This window comes from Pituophis catenifer, unplaced genomic scaffold (assembly GCF_029215685.1).
Source record: "Pituophis catenifer annectens isolate HBS135680 unplaced genomic scaffold, rPitCat1.0.hap2 SCAF_1, whole genome shotgun sequence".
Classification (NCBI taxonomy): domain Eukaryota; kingdom Metazoa; phylum Chordata; class Lepidosauria; order Squamata; family Colubridae; genus Pituophis; species Pituophis catenifer.
Window position 1 is genome coordinate 66146292 of NW_027256881.1, and position 17043 is coordinate 66163334.

The following is a 17043-nucleotide window of genomic DNA, read 5'->3' on the forward strand; positions in this document are numbered from 1 at the left end:
TGATCCCACCCTTGATGGGGAAAAACACATACACACACACCAAAATCAATTATGAATGGAAGACATCTTGCCCTCATAAAAATCTCAAATAAAAGTTGACTATTTTTTTCTGACAATTCTTTTCAATAATCTCAGGAAGCAATACATTTCTAAACGTAGTCTCCTTAATTAATGTCATTTCTTTGGGATCAGTACAGCAATGTTTGCCATTGCCTTCCTTCTGGGATGTCTTCAAGGCTCCCCAGTCTATCCTGTAATCCTGGGGTTTTGTTGGAGACCTCCATCCAAGTATTTAGTCAGTCCAATTCTGCTTAGTGTTCCAATATCAGTGAAGTATTTGCACGAAGGGAATTTCAAGATATGGAATCCAGGCTTCTGTCATACTTATCAAAGCTGAAAACTCTAATATTTACAACGCATTGGCTGATGAATAAAAATGGTGACACATGTTAAGGATAAATTTACATGTATACTTTTTTAAAATATAATTTTTCAATTGCTTGGTTATATTTATACATTATTTGTCTAATTTATGAGTTTTATTCACTAGAGTGGAAAGAAAATTTGATCAATGTACATTCTGACATACATCATAAACACATACAATTTAGTTTTATACTTAACTGTATCATTATGTTTGCTACAATTCTAAAAATTCTTTAAAAATTACAACTATTATTTAAAAGTGCTATATGTGTCTCTTGTTCAGTTGATAATTCTTCTAATGTATAGAATTGTGATAAATATCAGTACAGAATTTATAGTTTAATTTCCTTTCTCAGTAGAAAAATACTGCATTAAGATATGCAGTACTCTGAAAATACTATGCATTTCTTTTAATAACTATACATTTATCCATAGTTACAGGTTCAAAAACTATGACAGAATAAAGAATCCAAATCAGAAAATAAAAAGCAGTATTATGCTAGATACTTCTTGTATTCACAATTTAGAATATAGATAACAAATGAACTTGTAATATTATTGAGCAGAATACTGATAGTACTTAAAATCCTCAAGATTTCTAAGCAATGTTTTTTATAATCTAATTCTGTTTCAAAATCTGCCATCAGCAAAACCTTTAGGAGGGTATATCACCTTAGAACAACTTTGTGACTCTGGGCTTGACTATACAATACAATATTGTTTTTCATTTGGATATTGTAATGTTGTAAAAGGAAATAATGTGATCTTACTAAGTATTTGTAAAAAAAAATGACTAAAACCATGTTTCTATAATGTTGTATATTATAACCTAATTCTAGATTATAGAACATTATTCTATAACAAAAAATTATTACAGAACAATTGTTCTATAACAAAAAATTATTTGAATATGCTACATTTTCCTAATTGTATTAAATATAAGATTTCAGTAGGCTACAGGGACAAACTGTAAAAGGTTAATCGGTTTTTTTAACCTATCTTTTTTTTTTAATCTTATTCATTATAAAACAACTTTGGAGAACAACTTTTTATGATTATTCTAAAAAAAATGATGATTTCCAGGAAAAAAAATAACATGCATGTGTGCTACCCCAAATACGCCATTCATACTTCAGGGATAAAAATATAAGCATGCATACATTTAAATTTCCATTCAAAACAGCTGTTTTCCACCCCCCTCAATTTTACCGTGATCTGGCAGAGCATTTGATTTGTGTTATCATAGACTTTTTAAGAGGTTCATAGGTAGAGCTAAAAGAAACAAAGTACTCAAGAATATAATTAAAAGGATGTAACTTAAGTTATGATGCTAAAAGCAATTACTTTAGAAGGAAAAATGAGCGCAAGCAGACTTCTTGAAGAAATGCAGCTGCTTGTAAAAAAAGCTAACAATAAAGTAAATACAATGGTTAATACTTTTCGAACGTATCAACTGTTATCACAGCAATTTAGCTGTGAATTTCTTTCTGATAATACTTACCCTGTATACCATATGTATTGGCACATATGCACAAGAACAGGCATGTACCATATTACACATGTGTGCAGCAAAGTCTCTTTATTTCACATTTAAGAAATATAAAACAATAAATAACCAATGGGCTATTTTTTTCCCTGTGATATGATGTATCCCAAAACAAAATTACAGGGTTTACTCAAAATGTAGTCATTTAACTAAATGTTGCAACATTATACAAATTCACCAAGCAATTTTCATGATTACAACAATGTACAATTCAGTGTAATTGAATCTAATCTGATTTACAATATTGGAATCTAATCTATTGGAATTCAAAAAACTGTTGGGACTTACTAAGCATTCTTTGTTGCAGTTTATACCAAGGTGTTAACTGTTACTGTCGCACCCTAGAAATTCTGACACACAGATTACAAGTTAAAAGAGAAAGCATGTCTTATGGGAGGAGAGGTTCATTTTATTATCTTATACATTCATACGTGGATGATCACGAGAATTTACATTTCAACTGCAGTAAATGTAATTGGCCAAATTTTTGAATTCACATATTTCCTTTATTTTTACAGCCCTGTGGAAAAAGATGCTAATATGCATAAGTTAAGCAGACCTCTTATTGTCAGAAGTAGTGAATTCTAAAATTATATCCCAAAGTAAGCTTTAAGCACCTGAACTATCTCAACGCAAAATTTGAAATGATATAAATTCCTTCAGAGTTTTCATGTCTTACTGTGAAAGTGACAATCTGAATTCTATTTTCTGACCATTACCTTAAAACTCAAGAAAATGAAGTCCAAAGCCCAAAAATGAAGTTTTGAGACATATCCAACCTTGTGATATGAAGTTTTTTTTATGTCTGTCATGCATTTTAAAAATATCCATCAACAGTGAGACCAATCTATCACGAAGTGAGCTATTAAACTGTATGGATGTTGCATTAAATGAATGAGATCATTTGGAGGTTTATAATAATTTGTCAATATTGTTATGAACCATATTGTGAATAATAAGGATTAGGCTCACTGGTTGATGTGCGCATTTCTTTTGATCTAAACTGAAAATTTTATTGCAGAGCTTTCATTGGGAACATCCTAAGAAACTAGTCTGTCAAATTAAGGGCTATTTATAAGTTGCTCTGGCAGGAATAAGCTCATCTATTAAAGAAAAACGGGCTGACCATCTACTGATATAATTTGCGTACATGTGATTTGGAATAGCCATTATTTTAATTTTGTAGATGCCTCACTACACAGTCATTTCTTCAAACTGTCACTTTTTCCCTTTGCCCCATTCTTATTTTCACATTAATATTAATTAGATTTAGATGCAGAATTTACATTTGGACTTAGAAGTTTGTGCTTCCATAAAACTCGGAATATTACTTACCATAGCTTTTTATTTAGGAACCTGTAGGGAAAAAAAATAGTTGCTATGATCAGGGTTTTTTTTTTTTTTGTTTTTTTTTTAGAATTACAGCATTAGTAGCATTTGCTTAATGGAAACCATTTTTGCTTGAGATTCATTTCAAACTGCAAGCTTATTCCATACAGCAAGAGGAAACTGCACAAAAAGATAAAGTACGTACAACATTTTACATTTTTTTCTTTTAAAAAGGGGAGAAGACAACTAAATGATTTCTCAGTATGTATAATTTATTGCAGTTAGCACACAATTTAAAAATTCACCAACACACCAATAGTACAAAACTAAACAGCATTATAAGTTATTCCCCTCCCCCTCATGAAAATAAAACATACTATGATTGTCAAGGCTAGATGTCAGTCTAATTTTTAAAACCAAAGAATAAAATAAAAATGTGAAACTAAAGGGCAACCTAACCCCCCAACAATCACTCATGTCCACAAAAAAAAAAAAAAAAGCATAAGTAGTCCATTTTTTTCAGACACTGATTGTCTTTTCTAAATAAAAACAATGAATTTTTAAAACCTAGAGACTGTTCAAGTAACTAAAAATAATGCTCCAAGGCCATTTTCACAGCTTTTTTTGTTTTAAATGCCATTACAGCCAAATTAATATACATTTGACCAAAATATTTCCAAAACAGTCCAGCAATACACAATGGAGTTTTCCATTCAGTTTCTTAAGCACAAAAATAGGCTATGTTTACAGTAGTTAAGGCGATCAAATTCTAAACAAAAGCAGAAAAAAAAACCATTTTCCATGCTACTCTCATAGACCTTATTTGTAAGTGCAAGACAGGAAAACAAACACTGTGCAAAATGCTTTTGCCCTACGTGTTGATCATTAAAACCACACGTCAGGCTGCAGTCTTTGCTGTTTGGATACACAGTTCACAAACCCTCCCCCAACTTTTCTCCCACCACCTCCCCACCCTGTCCCATGTCAATCAAGGTTTTTAGTTCTTTTAGCCTGGGGCTTTTTCACTCCATAGAATCTTTTGAAGGGGCGAATAAAATGAACACCTATTGTTTATTTGTGCAGCAGGAATTCTAAAAATGCTCACATGGGTAAGTATATGCATCTAAGGTTGGAGCTGGCATGGGTTTGTGCAATCGTTTTTTAAATAAATGTTCACTGCACATGCAAATCTCTAAGTCTGTAAACATTACTATCTTCCTTTACATAGCTAAAATCAACATATAGCGTTTGTTCAACTTAAAGACAATGGGCAATTAATTTAAATTATATAAAATAAAAGCAGTGCATTTATGTTCTTCATAACACCAGGTGTTTTTTTTCTGGTGCTTTTTCTTACTAAAAATTAAATAAGTTTTTAAAATCACTCATTAAAGTTATACAATGCAAACAAAGACAAAAATATACCGAAATGCATGCATTTCTGTAGCATTAATATTTACTTTCCAAGACTCAACTTAGAGCATTAACACAACTTGTCAATTTCTTTGACACCCCCCAACCCTTTTAATCAATTACAGTATATAACAGTAATTCACATTTTAAATGCAGTTTGCAACTGCTGAAAATGCAACATCCTTTTTCATCCCAAGCACGCCTTCAGAGTCCCCGTGATTCCAGTGTATTTTCAAAAATTCTTTTTTTTTTAAATTGTGGGAACTATTGTAGTTTACAAATTACAACATAATAACAATCACTTTTGAAAAATTGATACTCCAGTCATTTAGAAATCATATCGCTTGGGTCTAAAAGCATTCAGGTTTCCCTGAGCTAGAAAAGATGCATGCAGTATAAAAAATTTAACTGAATTGATAAAAAAACAAAAACTGGAGAGTACTGATTTAAGTGGAGATTGAAAATGATGCAATGTTGTAAATAATGTTAAATAGACTCTAACAATCGCTCTGGTTCAATTGCAGTTATTTTTAAAAGAAGTACTTACTTGGTAGGGAGATAGGGGAAGATTTTATGAAGTTTATTTGTCTTATTTCTATAGTTCATTATCAGAACACTAAGTAGTGAAATGTTCATGCTGCTTTAAAGTGCATAAAACAAGCTAATGGCCAAACTTTGTTAGTTTAAGGAAACAAGACTGCTTTTAGACTGTACCACAACTATATAGATTTATTTATATATATATATATATATTAATTATATATATAAAATTCTATTTCCAAAGTTCTTGAGAGCTATCTTCTAATGTCCAGTCTCTGACAGTAGGTAAGCTCAGTGCTTCACTTTTGACAGACAACGAGTTCACTAGTTCACAGTGAAACTTCCGAATATGCCTGTAAAGGTCTCCAGACTGGGTGAACCTCCGCTCACACCACTTACAAGCGTGTGGCTTCTCCCGTGTGTGAACTACGGCATGGCGGCTCAGATTGTGGGAATACTGGAAGCTCTTTCCACACTGAGTACAAGTGTATGGTTTTTCACCTGAATGAGTCCTCTCGTGACGTTTCAAAGTGTACATGCAAGAAAAAGTCTTACCACACAAGGAACAGGTTGGGACATTGACATCAGCGGCAGGCTTACTGCGGATCCCGTCCTGCTCTCGAAAGTGCGTACTTAAGTGAATCTGCAGGATGTGGGGACTAGGAAAGACTTTGTTGCAGAGGGGGCACATAAAAATTTGGCCTGCAGGGTTAAGTATGTTGGAGACATAAGGGAGAAGACTGCTGTCCATACTCCCTTCCACCTGAACTCTCTCATTCTCTGGAGTTATGATTTCATCATCACTGGCTTTGTCCTCTCTATCTAGCTCCCTCAAAACAGAATCGTCTCTCATAGGAGCCAGATGGGCTGGCTCATATGGTACCCTGTTATTAGTGCTCACACTTTCTTTCACAGTGCTATGCTCCATGTCATAGTCATTAGTGCCAACATCACTCTCATCACAGGATGCCTCTTTTTCCACCTTCACCTGCACCAAGTTGTTTCGCATCATATCCTGTGAAGAGAAATATGAATTGTTCAAATTCTCAACTCCAGAAAGGCTTGACTTCACAGACAAGTCCAGGACACAGTCAACATCTGTTGAATCCCTCATGGAGGTGACAGACCTCTGGGACAAAGACTCTGTTGAGCTGCAGGGGCTGGCTACTGTTTTCCCAGCTGCTGTTGCATGTGTGTCTGGTTCCCCACCGCTCTGGGGAATCACTCCGGAGTCCGAGGGCAATCTCATCCACATGTTCCCAGGCTCAGCCGTTAAGTCCCTTTTGCTGGGCAGGATGCTCAATTTTTCATCTTCCCCTTCATCTTCATCACTGGGTATGTCTCCTGCAATGTGGCTACTGCCGTCAGAAAGACTCTCCACTTTGTCCGAACAACTTGAGGCATCTTCTTCCTTTTTAGTACTGTCTGCCTCGGTGGTGGCTTTTTCTTTTAGTTTCTTTTTGCAAACTTTAACAATGTCGTACATGTGAAGGTAACTGGCAGCTGCGAGCACGTCTTCAATGGGCAAATCTTTGAATTGGAGTTTCCCTTCATACATGAATTCAAGTAGGAGAGCGAAAGCTGGGGCTGTAACAATGTCGCTGTTCAGATGAACAATGTCTCTTTTGTCCAGCTGGTCCTTGTAAAATAGGTGGAAGTACATGCTGCATGAAGCCAGTACAGCTCTGTGTGCTCGGAATTGGGCATCTCCTACCAGAACAGTGCAGTCACAAAGGAAACCTTGATGCCTCTGTTCCCTCAGACACTGTAGTAAATGCCGGCTGTGGTCAGGGAACTCCATGCTGTCTTCATAACCTAGAAGCAAAAAAGATTTAATTAAACATTGGAAATATTCATTGGCTACATTTGATAATTCGGCAATGGGTACAAAAACCCGAAGTAATGCTCTGTAGAGAAACGGAAATAAATTAAGGTTTCACGACTTTCTGTTAATCACTTTTTGCAACTTTCAGAGTTCTCTATTAACCGTTTTGTTAACCGTAAAGAAATAGACTGAGAGGTGCAGATGAAAATGAATATTCAGAACTTGAAAGTTACAACAGCCTTTTCCTATTTGAATTCAGAAACAGATATCTCTGATATAACTTGTTTAATCCTAGAAAGGGGGGGGGGCATTAAAAACTAATCTTAACTGATTAAAATAACAATGGCTTCTAAACTGTCTTGGCACAGATCATCGCTGGCCTCATCTGTGAATGCCAGTTTTTCCATTTTCTTTTTCTAACAAAATAACTGATTACCAGACATCCCCCTTTAAAAATACACAAAAATGCAAACTCTTTATATAAAAGGCTTTTTTAAAAAAATTAAGACTCTTCTGTTAAGACAGTCCTATGTTACTGCTGTATATCAGTTGAAACAATTTCAGCATAATTCACTAATCTTTTCTCCCCTTGGGGTCATTGTGTAACCATTCAAAATGAGCATTCGAGTTTTCTACATAAACATCTTAAGTATCTTCTTTATTTTCTACTACTTACAACTGAAGTTGTGCTAAACTAGTTACATACAGCTGCTGCATCTTTGGGTATTATATGTTCTTAAAGTTACACTCTGGTCCAAAGTATATTCTACTGCTAGAATAAAGCAAGAAGATTTACAATACAATCACTTTAAGTGCCCCACAGCCAACATCAATCCTAATCCTTAAGAGGGCTAAAAATAAAGATTGGAGGGCAGCTCACAAGGTAGCTGTGATCAAATTAGGAGGCTGAAAGGACAGAGAGGGACGAAGAAGGAAGCTTATAAACATCTGATCCAGCTGACTGTAGCCATATGGCAGCTGCTGCCCAGATAAAGAGATTAAGAATAGAGGAGTGCGATTACAGCTGTCTGGCCAATTCAGGCAGCTCAAATCTACAAGTTCTAAATTAGTCGTGAAAACAAAACCCTTCTTTCAGTTATTGTTGTACTGAAATAAACTTTAATATATTTCCAGGGGGAAAAAAAATAGGGTGAAACTGACTAAGTTAGTTTCAAGGTAGGTGGGATCCTAAAGTTGCATAGACATTCAAGTCCTTCCCCCCCCCAAAAGGGGAGGGGGGGCTATAGATTTCAAGATCTCTCAATGGCTTGGGCAAAGCATAAATGTGAATAGTATAAATCGTCATGCATATTCATATATAGTTTTCATTTCAATGTATCATTTCAAATCTTATTTTCATATTTTTACCTTTAGAAACAGTACTCTTAGAACAGCCATCATAATTGCAATATCAAAATGATTCCCTAAACTATAAATTATTTTTTCAAGTGCTCGTAATAAAAACAGGGGAACTACATCATTTAAATAGTTATTTTAATATTACTGCACAGGAACAAATGCATCAACATGTATTTAAAGTCTTAATTACAATAGAAACTATTATTCCCTTTTCAATGAACCCTACTAATTTTTTCCTAAACATCATTAAACAAGTAATGGGATTTTTGTTTGGAAATTAAATAAACAAACATCAAGAGAGAAGCACACTGTAGCTAGCCTCCTGCTGTTCCTACCTTTAGCACACATAAACCTGATTAAGTCCTTTTGTCCGAGTCTTGCTGGCTCCAGGTCTGTTAGATCGGTGGAAAAAGGCAGACTAAGAAAGAGACAGATGCAAAGTGGAGATGATGTTAGAGAGGAATGAGATACCTTCCCTACACACAGATCTGCAAACACACTCACTCCCTGTCTGTGTGTTAGAATAAAAGGCTGAGGGATGGCAGGCTGTCAGCTGCTCTGACATCATGTTCAGATGGAAATGTTACCTCCAGCTGTGCTCCTTTTAATGCCATATGCTACTCCTCTACACTCCTTCCACCAGCTTTTTCTTAGGAGAACTTTTCTTGTCTGTTAGTATAAACAAAATACTTCAAAGTCTCTTTTTTCAAAACTTTCTAACAGAGAAAAGTAAAGAAAAAAAAATCTTAGACATATGGGGCTTCATTGCATGTACAGTATAGAAGCCCTTCTGTCATAACTTTGGAGGGATTTCTTTTTATATTGAGAACTTACCCATCCATTTTACTGAACCCAGAGGTTCATTTTAAGCAATTCATTTTACCCAACGAATTTATCTTGATACTCAGTTTATCTTTTCTATCAATTTAGAAAGAACAGACTTAGAAAAACTTTATATAAATATCAGTGCAATTGTACATTAACTCATTTTACTCACTAATGATGTAATAATTATATTTTTATGTACCATAAGGAACACTTTTCTGGGCACTTATAAGTAATCTACATGCTCAATGTGCTCTACAGATCATACTATTGCAACTACAAGAACGGAAATAATAGTAATATTCCCCTCGTAATAAATTTGTAAAAAGTGCAGTTATTTCAAGGAGTGTTATCAAGCCTGTTTTATCTGTGGCATGAAACTGAATACGAAGTTTGCTATTCATTAGTAAGGCAAAAATACTATCATGCACTTCAAAATTATTGCCATTTTTATTCCGTATGCATATATTAAACCTATTTTGAGAATGGAAAAAATGTAATGACCTTCCTTAACTTTACAGGAAAATGCTGTGAGTAATCGGGAAATAAACTAAAATGAAACAAGCTGTTCATCTCAGCAGAATAGACAAGTATCCAGCTTGCCAGTCTTAGGCCACAGACAATGTTTAATTAACAAAGTTTTCTGCACCATTTACTCATAACTCTCCCCCCCACATCTCATTTTACTATGGTAGCTGGTTAATTCAAGCAATTTCTCTTTTGACACTGTTCTTAATAGAATTTTACAAATGAAGCAAAAGTTCTAGGTGAATATGAGACAAACACAGCATGGCAGATGACTTAATTGTGATTTTCCCCTTTCACCTTTCATAGAGAGTGACACCAACTTGAAGATTAAGTCAGCTATAACTTCATTTAACTCCTGACATATTGCAAAGTGTGTTAAGATTAAGCAAGTAAATGCACAGAGGTGGAAAGCAACACAGACAGGAAAGAAGGAAGCAGGCAAATACAGGAATAGTAGTCAATGGAACAACAAAAGGAAAGTAAGGAGGAAGAGCTGAACACAAGTGTTCTGGGAGGGAGCAAATCTCTCTCCTCGCATCCACCCTGCCTTGTCTCCACAGCTGCACTGCTCTCCACATCACCTACCCCTTCTGACCTTTTGAGCTGTGAGACAAAACACACACTACACAGCCTCTGCCACACACAAAGGACTCCCTCTCTGCTCCCCCATCTGCTCCCAAGCTCAGCCCAATCCCTCTGCAAATCGCCCCCCCCCTCCATCTCCCATCCTGCAAGTGAGGCTGTAAACTCTGAACCTTGCAAACTTACTCGGAACTGCTTTTATTCTCTCTCCTGCAGTTACAAAATCTGCTCTGAAGCTTACTCTCTCCCTCTCCTCTTATGAAAGCCCCGTCCAGGACACACACCTAAGTCCACTTGAGACTTTTACCATCCAAAACAAGCTGTTCGCTCTCCAGCCCATTAAACCCGGACCCTCCTCTCTAACTGTCCCCGTCGGTCTTTACGGGTCTCGTTCCAAAAAAAAAAGGAGGCTATGTCTCTCCCTCCCCCAACTTCGCATCCCACCGATCCCCTCCTTTTCTCCACCTGTTAAACCCTCCCCTCCCCCCTGATCAGCTCACTTTAAGCGGCTCTTCAGGGTGACTCAAGGCATCCTTCTCTCTTCCTGACATCTGCCCGCCCTGTCCTCGATGCCACTTGCCCCAAAGCTGCCAGTTGTCCCATAACAACCTCACACTCCCCCCCCCCACCGCCCCCCCACCCCCGCGGCAACCCCAGCACAACAAGCAACCTGCGGCTCTTACTCCTTCCTTAGCAACACGGGACGGCTTCCGCGCACCCGGCCGCCCTTCTCCGCCCAGTCCCCGCGGGGTCAGCCCCGGGACTCACACTCTGGAGCGGCCCCAGGTCCCAGCCGCGATCCTCCCTGCGCCGCTTCCTCCTCCTTCGGCCGCCACCGCCCCCTCCGCCGCTGCGGGCGCCCCGTCTCCCCGCCCGGCGTCCCGCTCGTTCCTCCTCCTCCTCCCCCCCCCCTCCAAGTCCGCGAGTGAGTGAGGGGCCACCAAAGCGGGGCAACGCGAGCGGAGCAATGGGGAGAGGAAGGCAGGGGAGGGAGCGAGGGGGGCTCCCCGCGCTGTCTCAGCGGCGCCCCATGGCAGCGCCCCGGAGGATCCCGGGCCGGCGGAGCGGGAGGGAGGGAGGGAGGGAGGGAGAGGGGGCGGGGAGTCAGGCGCACACAGCGCAGGAGCACGCGCGGCGGCGGCGGCGGCGGCGGCACAGACGGGGCCCGGGCTGCGGCAGCCAGATGTTTCCTCCCCTCCCCTCCCTCTTCCCTTCCTTCCCCGAGCAGTTTCCCTGACTGACAGCGCAGCTGGCTCACGGCGCTGCCTCGTCCAATCGGCAAGAAAGAAAGTCGCTGATCGACAATGGAAGCCCGCCCAATGGCAACAGAAGGAAGCGAAGCGAGCTCACCGTTGTGGCTAATCAGCGTTTTCGGGGAGGGCTTATTGGCTCCACAGGCGTGTGGCTGATGATTGAGAAAGGGGCGGGGTTTTGTAGTCCCGGGTCAGTCCGCGCGTCCTTCGCGCTTCTTCACTGCAGTCTCCTCGGCCTCGGGAGGAGCGGGCCTCGGGCGGGCTGCCTCTTTTCTCCCTGGGCGCGGTGCATGGTGGGGAATAATGGCTATGGGTCTCTGGTGGGATAGGCTGAGGGTTACACGAGTGAAAGGCGAGGCCTGCCTGGAGGCTGCCTGAGCTTGGAGATTTGGTGGCGGTTCCGTAGCGCTTGCTGTTGCTGGGCTACTCGTCACGAGGGCTTCTCCGCCAGATGTGCCCGCTCATTTGTTTTTTATTTTATTTTTTTTGCAAAACAGCGGCGGGAAGAAAAAAAAAAAACCACCCCATAACTTGACGAGTTTTTTTCTTCTGTCCAACGGCTTTTTTTAGTTGCTTTCCTGCCATTTAACTTCTCGTCACTTTTTAATGGTTCAAAGGACTTCTTGCTGTAACGCCTTTGTGCTGCACGGAACTCGCGGTTTCCTCCCAGCCTTTTTATGACTCTTGTTTAACAAATTTGAAAAGAGTTTCTCATAAGCTTTGCAGATGCACTTCTCTCGGGGAGGCAGAAATGCGACCGTTGAGCTTTTCCTCTTAAAAAAAAAAAAACAAACAAAAAACACGAGGGAGTGCCTGGTAATTGTCTTGCGGAGTTCTTAAAGGAGTAGAAGTCATTTTTGTTTTAGAGTAAAATGAGTACGATTGTACTCTACGTTTTATATCCCTTCATCATTAAATAAATCTTAGGGAATATCTCCTGTCCTTCCGCCATCTGCCCACCTCTCAACCCGTAACTTTGCAGAATTAAAAACGGAATTGCAGCTGCTTCAAAAGTGTAATTTTGATGAAAGGTCCAGACGATATTATTGCCCCTTTGTAACCTCTTGCGTTGTCCTATAGTGTTACGATTTTTTTCCCTTTGCCATTCACACCCAAAATACGTTGAATGTGAGGTTGAATAGCTGTAGATTGTATATTTTGATTGTTGGTACCTAGGAGCTGTCCACCTGGAAGAACCACCAACCGAAGTCAAGGCTGTGGGGTGGTCATTTATATATTGCTTATATAAATGACCACCCTTTATATTATTTATATTTATTTTATTTATTTATTTATTTATTTATTTATTTATTTATTTATTTATATTATGCTTATATAAATGACCATCCTTTATATTATATAAAGGAAGATGTTAATCTGCATATAATTAGCCTGTTAGTTTATATGTAGAAATGGAAATGGACTGTTTGCATTCAGATAAATCGTAATACAACTTAATGTAATGCTAAAGGCTTTGTCTTTGCTGCTGCCAGATGCTAGTTATCAGTGGGCAGTAGTATCTTAAAATACTCAGCTAGATGGCAGCACTTGGCTGATTGGGAAAAGCTGAGCAAGGACAATCCTATTTAATATTTGGATGGGAAACCACTAGGAAGTGGCAGGAAAGTAGGCTATATTGAGAAGTCAAAAAAAAGAGAGGAAAGTTGACAAACTGCTTTGATCAAAAAAATTTACTTGTATGTTTCCTTGAAGTCATTTGGAGCTAGACGATGAAAACTTTAATATCTTAAGAATTTTGTTCTTGCTAGTTAACTTCATTTTAATTTCTGACAGCAGCCTTCAAAATAGCTGTCTTTGGGTCATGCACAATACATGAGCAGAATTGGCTTTGCAATGTTAAACTGGCCTGTTGTTGAATATCTGAGAATTCGCCTTCAGAGAACTGCTTATTAGCATCAAGTTCACTAGGAAACATCTTTTGTGCTGCCAACAATAAGGGCTTTCATATGTGGAAGAAACCTCAAAGTATAGGAGTTCTGCTTATATGGGAGTCTGTCCATGAACAGCTATGTAGTTACGCGAGATGGGCAGCAAACAAATGTAAAATAAATGCAAATATGATCTTTCCAGATCTGTTCTGTGTGCTTGGATGTCAAGGGTGATTTGTCTTAGTCTTAGCTCAGTTGTGATCATAACATATATATATATAATGTCTGATGAGTACCTGTGATTGTTTTATTATTACTTTTATCAGCCCGTAAAGTAGCAAGTAGCAGAATATTTGGGACATCTTTATGAAGAGAGATGCCAGAACTAGCTTGCCTGAAAAATAAGGAACTTTTTCTTAATAGTAAGAGAGCATTGTTTGCAGGTCTCAGGTTTTGGAATGCAAACACATTTTCAGAAGGATTGTTTTTGCTTTAGATGTGAACTTTACAGTTGGAAAAAACAGAGGGATGGGTAGGGATGAAAGTTTGTACCCAAAGGCAGTAGAGTAAAAATGAAATTATTGACAATACTGACAGGAAGAAAGGAGTTCTTGCTATCCAAGCTGTGCCCTCCCACAGTTGTTTTTTTTTTACTTTTTTTCAATTTCTCCTATTAAGAAAGAGTAGAAAGAATTTTGAATATGAGGTGGTGTATTTTCAACTTGATTTTGCAGATAGATAAGTAACAGTGTGCCCTCCGGAGCATATATTTCTTCACTCTATAAACATTTGCTTATTTATGTTGATGCAGACTGTTTGGTGTACTTCACTATTAAACACACAGTGTGTTCACAGGAGTTACCTTGGTGCCCTCGCTGCCTTTTTGTTTTAATTATTTAAAAAAAAAATTTTTCTTTTTTGCAGGTCTGTTGCAAAGCAAAGCAACAGTTATATAGCCTCATAGATACTTGCAATAATGACATCTGGATCCTCCAAAAGTCCCACTGTAATGATAAAACATTGTGAGGGTGAACCTGCTTCCCTTCTGATAAACAGGTATTTGCGTCCAGTAATGGCCATCATGGCAGAAGTTAAAAAAATTCTCTCATGGAGCAACTTTATAAATGTAGTTACCATATACTTTGCAAGATAGCCAGCAATATAAATTTAAATGCTTCCAAATGCATCCTTGACCCAAACATTGTTTATTCCAATTTAAAATGCTGTGTGAACACACTAACATATACCCAGAGAGAGATACAATGTCTGTGAAATAAAATAAGATTATTACACAGTTGTATTGATTTATATTTGTAGCCATAGCACAGCTTAGTATTAAACCATCCATATGGGAGATAAGCCCCTATGTTTAGTCCTCACCCCTCCCCACCCACTTTGCTTGCTGAATAAATAAAAAAATACTTGTTTTGAAAAAATGGTCCCTGTTGTATATTTATACAACATGGAAAATCAGGACATTTATGTTGTATGAGCCAAGAAACTTGAAAAGAGCTAAGTATTTTTGTTCATACAATATACTGGAGGAGAGCACTTTAACCACACTTTGTACCAAAGTTGGTAGCTGGTTTATTCATCTTTCTTTTTTTGGTACTGCTATACAGAAAGCTCTGGTTAATAAAGACCTGGCATCGTCCCACAATTAAAACACTGATTGCTTTATTGCCTTGTCTTTTATCAATTTAGAGGGTTAATAATGTGCTATCACCACATTATATATTGCAATCTCACATGATTTAAACAAAATGACAATATTCATACATTACACTAAGCTGTGGTTTATTTAATTACAGTTAGCGTGGTTGGCTGCATTACACAAAACCCTAAACACAAAAGTAATTTTATAAGCCATTAAATACATACAACACACTAATCCCAAATCAAAACTTTATAGAACACACATTGTATGAGTCCAACCAATTATGTAAAAAGATAAAAGTCTAAATCTACAAATCATAGTTAAAAGCTAGCCATAGGTATTGTAACTTAATCATGGGAGTCATACCAAACAGGAGACCAAGCCAAAACAGTAAATTGCCAACTGCCTCCTAAGTCAATTGGCATTCCACCCACCTTTGCAATAGCTAGCCAGACACCAATTTTTGTTAATCTTTTACTATATAGGAAGGAAAAATCTCAAGATAGGACAAAGTTTAAGTTACCTTGCGTAGGGTTACAAAAGTTTTCCATCCCTCCATTGTATTGGATACACCATGGCTAGGCTGGCCCTGTTTTAGCTCAATGGCATATTGAGCCATAGAAGTGTCACTAATTAAGGAATGACACTGGATGGAGTAAGTTGTCTGCATTCTGCTGGAGTGTTTTAATGTAATATGCACACACTTTAATAATATAAGGCTGATAACATAATTGTATGGACTGTTTACATTTAAAAAGAAAAAAAGCCTGCATGCTGTTAACCAAATTGGTAGCAGGACTCAGTCTTTACTAGATCCTTCTAAAATATTGCAGGGATGATTTAAAGTATAACGTAGATTGTGGCATTGGGGCGGGGGTGCAGAGCAAGGAAGTATCTGTATTTCCTTTTCTATTTTTAAAAAATGTCTTGCTAAGGTGATTATTTGCTATTATAGATCATCACCAGGTTAAACAGATGAAAAATAATTTTGGGAAAAACAAATCTTAAGTTTTATCATTTCCCCATTCATACTTACTTGAACTTCAAGTTGCACATGTAACTCTCATTTCAAAAGGATTTGGTGGCCAATCAGATTTTGCCTGACACTGCCGTTGTACCACCTTTAGCCCTAAGCCTTTCTGAAAGAAAAAAAAATAGAAACAGAAGCAGTTTAGTAGGAATACATTTTTTCTATACAACATCTGGCAAGACATCTGGCCTCTACATACATTTTTAAAATATCTTTCATGTCATGCATCCCTAGGTAATACACAAAACAAGCACACATTTGAGGGATGAATTGGAGTTTGTAAACTGGAGAGAAATGTTTTTCATTGAGCGTAAAACAAGTTAATCTCTTTCGCCTGCCCTCCCCCACAAAAAGAGCCATTTGGGAGAATACACAGTAGATCTAAGAAAACCTTTCCCATCTTGAAATATGCCAACTTCAGTTTATAACACCCAAGTAATACAGAGCCCCGGGGGCTTGCTAGCTCAATTTGTGTGTTGCAATGTGGAATTGTAGTGAGGTGAAGGTATTAATGAACAGTAAGCATTGTTTAATGATGCATATACAATACAGATCTTTAAAATTGCAATTAGATTTTCCCCTAAATTATTTTTTTTTCTGAATCCTGTTTGAACATTGGCTCTACACTGAGTTATATTGTGTCTCTTTTTGCAGTAGCCTAGAAATATTTAATTATTTTCAGTCTTCTAAGGAATTAGTGCATCTTATACTCATTCAACTAGATTTCATATTTCCAGATTTTTTGGTCCAACAATTACTTGCTTGTTTCTTCTTTCTAGCAAGCTTGGGAAACTGATGCTCTAATGCAACTGAAAACAACTTCTGTACTGATAAGACCCAA

At 37.9% G+C, this 17043-nt stretch overlaps 1 protein-coding gene across 5 annotated transcripts; it reads right to left on the bottom strand.

Annotated features, from left to right (window-relative positions):
- Nucleotides 1–3552: 3552 nt before the first annotated feature.
- Nucleotides 3553–11481, bottom strand: ZBTB18 (zinc finger and BTB domain containing 18). Of its 5 annotated transcripts, none has more exons than XM_070932539.1 (3): nucleotides 11142–11481; nucleotides 8774–8856; nucleotides 3553–7069 (listed from the first exon to the last, which is right to left on the bottom strand). In XM_070932539.1, the coding sequence occupies exons 2-3, from the start codon at nucleotides 8784–8786 to the stop codon at nucleotides 5487–5489; spliced, it is 1596 nt and encodes a 531-aa protein (XP_070788640.1). In that variant the 5' UTR covers nucleotides 8787–8856; nucleotides 11142–11481; the 3' UTR covers nucleotides 3553–5486. The 5 variants fall into 5 exon arrangements, with proteins under 5 accessions (XP_070788640.1, XP_070788635.1, XP_070788637.1 ...); XM_070932534.1 differs by lacking the exon at nucleotides 11142–11481 and adding an exon at nucleotides 11057–11137; XM_070932536.1 differs by lacking the exon at nucleotides 11142–11481 and adding an exon at nucleotides 10089–10098.
- Between the last annotated feature and the right edge of the window lie 5562 nt (nucleotides 11482–17043).